Genomic DNA, 7,047 nt, shown 5'->3' with positions numbered 1-7,047 from the left:
TTAAACCATCCATTTTTTTAACATTCTGCCAAACCATTCTGAAATGAGCTTTATCCTTTTGTTATGAAAGGTTTAGATAACTCTCGTTTAACATGTGGAAAATAAAGATTTTGCAGGAGAAAAACTGTACTGGTAATACCAGTCCATGATGAAGAATCTATTCATAAAATAAGTTTATCAACAGCTCACTATATTTTACTTAAATCCTGTTTTTAATCTTATTAGTGCTTTTGGTTGTTTCAATAACTGGTTAAATTATTACATGTTTTGGATACAAGTCAACAGATCAAAAATAAAATATTCAATACTTCATAAAAACATTTATTTTGCCATAAAATGTGGAGACATATAGTATTACAACAAATTCTCTACAAAACTTGATAACCCCTCTTTATATCTACATGAGTGTGCAGAATCATCACAGTTAGAACTAATCATCAGTATGTCATATGCATAATAAATGTGTTTCTTTAACTTGCATTACACTGGTTTTCCTCAAAAAATTGGAATTAAGATGATCAACAAATTTATAGAATGCAACCATGTTGCACTAAAGAGAAAACATAACTTGAAACCTACCTTAAGTATCTGTCAATAGAATACAAGCAACTGAGATAAAAAATACAATTCTAATTAAGTGATGGGGAAAATACAAATTTATTGTGAAAACTGTTTTACTAGTTTAGCTGGAGGCTTTTCCAAAAGTTCTGGCAAACAGAAACATAACGTTATTTGTTACTTTGTATAATGTTTTAAAGCAAACCATGTTAAGCCAAATTTATAAATATCAAACCCAAAGCTGCCCTCTTCCTATATACATAGCTTTGTGGTTAATTACTCATTTGTTCACATCAATCAGAGTACTAAACCACCTGATAAAATTTTTATAAATACAGTCTTTACTGTGCTCTCCACACACTGTACAAAATATAATACCGTGCAGGACAGACATAAAATAGCTGTAAATAATAGTTTTAGTCTGTAATCTGCTCAGAAATGCAATGTGAAGAAGCAGTGCCAAAGATATAACTGACAACAAGTATCATAATGTAGTATCTACTATATACTTGAGACTAGGCTTCATGATACAGTTTAGAATATTTGATTCACAGTATCATGAACCATCTAGAACATATCTAACATAATATTTCATACTGTTTCAAAAATATTTAACACCAAGTCTTGGATTTTAGACAGTTGCTATCATGGCATTCTATATAGAAAATTTTATAAAATCATCAGTGGTGCAGTCAAAGGAAAGCAAGAGTAAAGCTTGTTTATCCACTTCTTACTTGGGGAACATAGTGTTTACTCCCTTCTCACTTAACCTTTAGTGCTTACCTTGCTACTGTTCAAGCTGGACCCCAACCACCAAAATAGGTCAGTTTATTCAATTATTTTTAAATACCATAGCACTGGACAAAACACATCATGACAAACCGCATAGGAAACTTGACACCATGCATAATGAGTTCAGAATAACTGACATTGTGTATAATGATGAAGTGTTTTGGATATTTGGTACTAGGTACTAATGTGTAATTATTTTAATATCTGATACAATATATTGTAATATAGTGTAGAATACTAGAAACTCTGTAATGATTAGAATACTTCACACCAAGTATCATGATGAAATGCCTAAATAATATGATATAGCATTTACAATACTTGACACCAGGTATCATGATGAAATGCCTAATAATATGGTATCATAATGACATGTCTAAATAACATGGCAAAGCATTTAGGATACTTGACACCAGGTATCATGATGAAATGCCTAATAATATGGTATCATGATGACATGTCTTGATAACAAGGCATAGCATTTAGGATACTTGACACCAGGTATGATGAAATGCCTAATAATATGGTATCATAATGACATGTCTTGATAACAAGGCATAGCATTTAGGATACTTGACACCAGGTATGATGAAATGCCTAATAATGTGGTATCATAATGACATGTCTTGATAACAAGGCATAGCATTTAGGATACTTGACACCAGGTATCATGATGAAATGCCTAATAATATGGTATCATGATGACATGTCTAGATAACATGGCATAGCATTTAGGATACTTGACACCAGGTATCATGATGACATGTCTAGATACGATGGTGTTAATGTTTTGGACACTTAACATCACATATCATGATGAAATGTGTAGATAACATGGTTCACTTTAGGATATTTAAGCTAAAGTCAGTTAAAACTATGCTACATCTAGCTTTCATTTAACTAGTCTATAATTTAATACATGTTCATCACACACCTAGTGTTATTGAGAGGATGGATAATTTGAAATATTAGTGGTAGAACATGAGATTTTCTTGAAATTCATCACCAATTTTTATAATGATTAAACAGGTTTCAAAGTCATCAAAAAGTTAATTATCCCTAGTGAACTCCTCATAATGTTTTGTGTGCTACATTCTTCCTACCTTAACCAATGAGACACTAAAATAAAAACAATATCTTGCTCAAATAATATTGTTCTGGACAAAATCACTAATCATAGATCATCATTAGAGTGTACAGTTTTTCTTTATATCTAAAGAAGCCACAATATTTCTTAAACAAGTGACTAAAATTGGCTGAATTGTTTAGTTTAAATTACTGCCCACCCCAACAGCTTCGAGCAGCTTTTTTATTCAACACATTCTCTTAACATTTCACCTTAATTCAACTCTCAAGAATGAATGCAGATTTACTGGCACAGAAGATCCCATAGATCAGTATTATTCTCACCATTAAATTGCCGTTAGCATAATAAACTCGCATGCAACTATTAAGTTTCAACAATTGGTCAACTCTTAGGTCACATATTTGAAACTAAAAAGTAAAGATTACACAGTTATCTCAATACCAGTAAAAACCACAACAGGTGACTTCCTTAAGTATGTTTACAAATGCAGTAACTACTTATTTCCTTAGGGTTATAAATTAGAACTTTAAGATTTCATTTTTGAATTTGTTTGCTTACTGCAGATTAACAGGCTCCTTTTCCTAGCAATGAGAAATACATATATAATGTGGCAAAGAATCAAAGTAACAGATAAGACTAAATGAACGTTTAATTTATCACAGGTATTAGTGAAATATAATTATGCAACTTACTGAGGTTTAATATTGTGCATTGCAAAAATGCTATATAATAACTGAAGTGTAAAATTTTTTATACCTTGAAAAATTTTTCTCAACAATGACCCCCCCCCCCAGTCAACAATTATTATCATTACACAAACAGAAAAACAGGGGAATGTAATAAATTCCAGACTTTTAAAAAAGGCAACAGCATAAAGAAGATCATATCATCTAGTATACAGTATATCTGATGAATGTAACATTGTCTTTCACATAAGGTATGACAACATTAATCACTATTTTATATTACACTCAAATCCTTCTTATCTACATGATTGTCACCTTAAAATAAACAATGGTCCAAAACTCAGAAACATATATCAAAATCTCACTTTCAGAAATGGAAAGCTATCAACAAAGTAGAAGTTAAACAAGAATAACAACTATCAGTAAAATAAGGTATTAAAATTATATTAAATCTGACCACTTAAATCATATTTTACAACATGATCTATGTTTCAACACTTTGAAATATACAATTTTGCCTTTTTAATTTGATCTAAAATTACTATAAAGGATAGAAACTAAGCTAAATATTAAACATGGTTTTCTGTTCTTATAGACCTAAAGAAAGCATTTTACTTTATTATTTTTACATTCATCCTAGTGTTATAATTTGTCTTACAACATCACACTAAAGTATTTGTCAAATTCTTAAAAACTATATAGAAAACATTTATACCACTGAGAGCCTTAAATTACCTCTTCTAGCAAAAAAAAAATCCATTTTGGATGCTATATCCAACATTTTCAAAAGTATAACAAATTTTAAGCCAAATAACCAACTCTGAACAACAGTTTCAGATATGTTGTAATGCTTCAAGGAGTGACTGTTAATATTTTTAGCTGTTTTTAAAACAAAACATAAACTAACAATACTTGTATATGTTTAACATAATTCTATTAGAAACGTTTTTTTTCTGCATTTGCCAAAATAAAGTTTCTATGCAAATGTTACCTATTTGATTTAAATCTAGACCTGATCTGGCAAGGTGATAAAATATTTCAGCTATTTATTACCACCGTGCTAATAAACTTATTTTATTGTATTCATGTCATGAGAAAATGTTAAAAAATATACAGCATCTCTAAATTAGTCATTATAAAACTAATTTTCTATACTTTTTTGCCAATAAACATTTTTTTTAAATTCTGCTACATAACTCACACTGACTTAGCTAATGAATTAATAATCAATCTAAACTTTTAACATGAAAGTAAGTCTTTAAAAGTTAAAGTTTCTCATTAGATGTTAGCAAGAATATAATGTAAATTTATCTGTTATCTTACAGATTTTTTTTACCTAAGTATAAATAATGAAATGTAAGATGAAGCACGTGCTGGTTACAGGGCCTGTTGTCTATTTGTACTTGTTCTTTTGGCATTAATCATACTGTGAATTGTTACACATCTTCTAATAACCTTAATTTTTATTAGCTTCAACAAGTAAACTTAAAAGCCTGTACAAATATTCAACAACAAAAAATTAATATGATGGAAAAATCATAAAACTGATAAAAATACAGTGCTTGTAAATATTAATCAAATATCAAAGTTCAATCTCATACCCCAGACCTAGTATCCAGTAACTTTCTAGTTGTCACAAGTCAAGCGTATATAGCAGCTTAACAAAATGAAAGAAACAGAAATTATATTGGAGTCTTTCATCTAGTATAAGTATTCAGCATACACAGTCATCAACTAAGGGTTGTTATTGGCACTTAAACTGCTATTTCTTCCCACATACAGAATTTTCTGAACTTCTTCTAAACCCTACATCTTGATATAATAAACATGAGGAACAGAGCAAAGCAGTTTCCCTCGTCCCTAGATATGTATATCATAACAATTGTCACATTCAAACCATTTCTTATAACTTCACAGATGTCACTTCTTCTGGGAGGTTTAACAAGTCTGAAGAAAACTGGTTGCCAGAGGTAGGCCTTTGTTGAAGCTCTTGAGACAACATGACACAGTTTGGCAGAGGGAGATTGTGTTCTTGTCGGTAGACATCCCAACGAGCATCATCAGATTCATGTGTTAAATATCTAGAGCCCACTTGTGCTTCCAGTTCATGTAAATCACACCACAGTTGATAATCCTGAAATGTAAAGTACCCTATTTCTTTACAAAACACTATTTAGATACTAAATCACATATTTGGCAATTATTGTTTAACATGTTATTCCTATTATGGGGCATTACACAAACAAACCTTAGTAAAGTTTTATTTGGAAACTCAGACATTACTTTAAGTTTAAAAATTATAAGAATTATATAAACAATGTATCACCATTATATGACTAATGAACACATATTATACTCAAATGTACAAGACAGACTAAATTTGACGAGTAACACAATTCTCTTAAATTAGAAATATTTTACAGAATAAATAAAAACTAAGAGTGTATGGGATTCAAACCCATGATTCTGCTTACAGGATAAAGGAGTTAATAATCTACAAAACTACATATATTTTGAGTTTAAAAATTATAAGAATTATATAAACAATGTATCACCATTATATGACTAATGAATACATAATACACCCAAATGTATGAGAAAGAGTAAATATGAAGAGTAACACACAATTATGTTCAATTAGAAATATCTTACTGAAGAAATAAAAACTAAGAGTGGGTGGGATTCAAACCGATGATCCTGCTTACAGGATAAACGAGTTAACCAAATAAGCTACAGGCCAACAGATCTCAGTTTCCAAATGACTGGTAAAGAGAGAATCAAGATTTTTCACTTCAATATATCATCTTGTATTGTCCAATATCTATTTATTACCATTTTTTATTGGAAGGACTTCAACCACATAAAGTTGGAAAATTTTCTCTATAGAAGTGAAAACTAGGAATGGAACCCAGGGCATTGCTTACAATGAAAAACAATCATGTTAAGAAATAGCTACAACCTTGTATAAATGGTTAGATGAATCGTGTTTACTCAAATGAGAAATTAATTTCAATGACAACGTGTATTTCATTATAGAGGAAAAACTTAAAGGAGTTGTATTTGAAACAATACAGATATTAGTTTTGAAAACTTAAATAAATGATAACTCAATCACAAGGAATAACACAATATTACAGAATAGAAAATGACATATAATGTCTGAGATCTATCCAACTTTTTCTCTCTCACTCATTTGCATATATATAATGGTTTGGTTCTTTTATAGGGTATCCTGTAGGAACTGTGTGTCTGTTATGACTTTTGGGGATCAAGACACATGGTAGTTTATTGTGTGGCTAAAACAACTTGCAGGACACATTGTGTGATAGTAAATGGAGTGATAGTTTAGCAATTTTCCACTTTCTCTAGCTTGAACTGTGGTAATACAAACTATCACATATTTTCAGTGGATGTGCTCTACTCGACCCTTACTGCACATACCAAATTTCAAGGTAATCCATTAAGAAATACATGATATAAAATCTCCAATTTTTTTTCTTTGCACCAAAAGTATGGAAACTTTATTTGATAGAAAAGCATATATAACATTCATGGATTTTTCTTAAAATTTGGTACACTGATAGATCTTTATGACCTACAATTGAATGTCAAATTTGGTCTAAATATAAGCAATATGTGCCAAGTTATTCCACAAAAAACACTCAATTTTGACCAAAATTTTTGCAAACACCTACACAAAAAGTCACGTGAGCTATATGTCTGAAATTTTTGCGACAGCTTCAGCTAAGAGCAAAGGTGGACTATTTTTAGTTTTTTGTCATTCGGATTAAAGACGGCTAATTTATAGCGGCCAAACTATAGGGTGAAAGCACATGCAGATACATAAGTATTGGTTAGGTCAAGCAAACTAAATTAGCAGTTAGCTGAAGTTTTGAAAAGAATCATATCGGTAGACAGTTATTA

At 30.4% G+C, this 7,047-nt stretch overlaps 1 protein-coding gene across 11 annotated transcripts in view; it reads right to left on the bottom strand.

Moving 5' to 3' along the window:
• Positions 1-300: 300 nt before the first annotated feature.
• LOC106468186 (serine/threonine-protein kinase D1-like) overlaps positions 301-7,047 on the bottom strand; it is a 121,961-nt gene continuing 115,214 nt past the window's right edge. For all 11 annotated transcript variants that reach the window (XM_022396495.1, XM_022396494.1, XM_022396498.1 and 8 more), the window contains one exon: positions 301-5,257. In XM_022396495.1, the coding sequence (XP_022252203.1) occupies positions 5,027-5,257 (231 nt within the window). In that variant the 3' untranslated portion in view covers positions 301-5,026. The remainder of the gene's footprint in view (positions 5,258-7,047) is intronic.

The sequence above is a fragment of the Limulus polyphemus genome, unplaced genomic scaffold, assembly GCF_000517525.1.
Source record: "Limulus polyphemus unplaced genomic scaffold, Limulus_polyphemus-2.1.2 Scaffold2907, whole genome shotgun sequence".
Classification (NCBI taxonomy): domain Eukaryota; kingdom Metazoa; phylum Arthropoda; class Merostomata; order Xiphosura; family Limulidae; genus Limulus; species Limulus polyphemus.
Note: the sequence above shows the minus strand (reverse complement) of the source record. Positions and strands in the feature narration are given on the sequence as shown.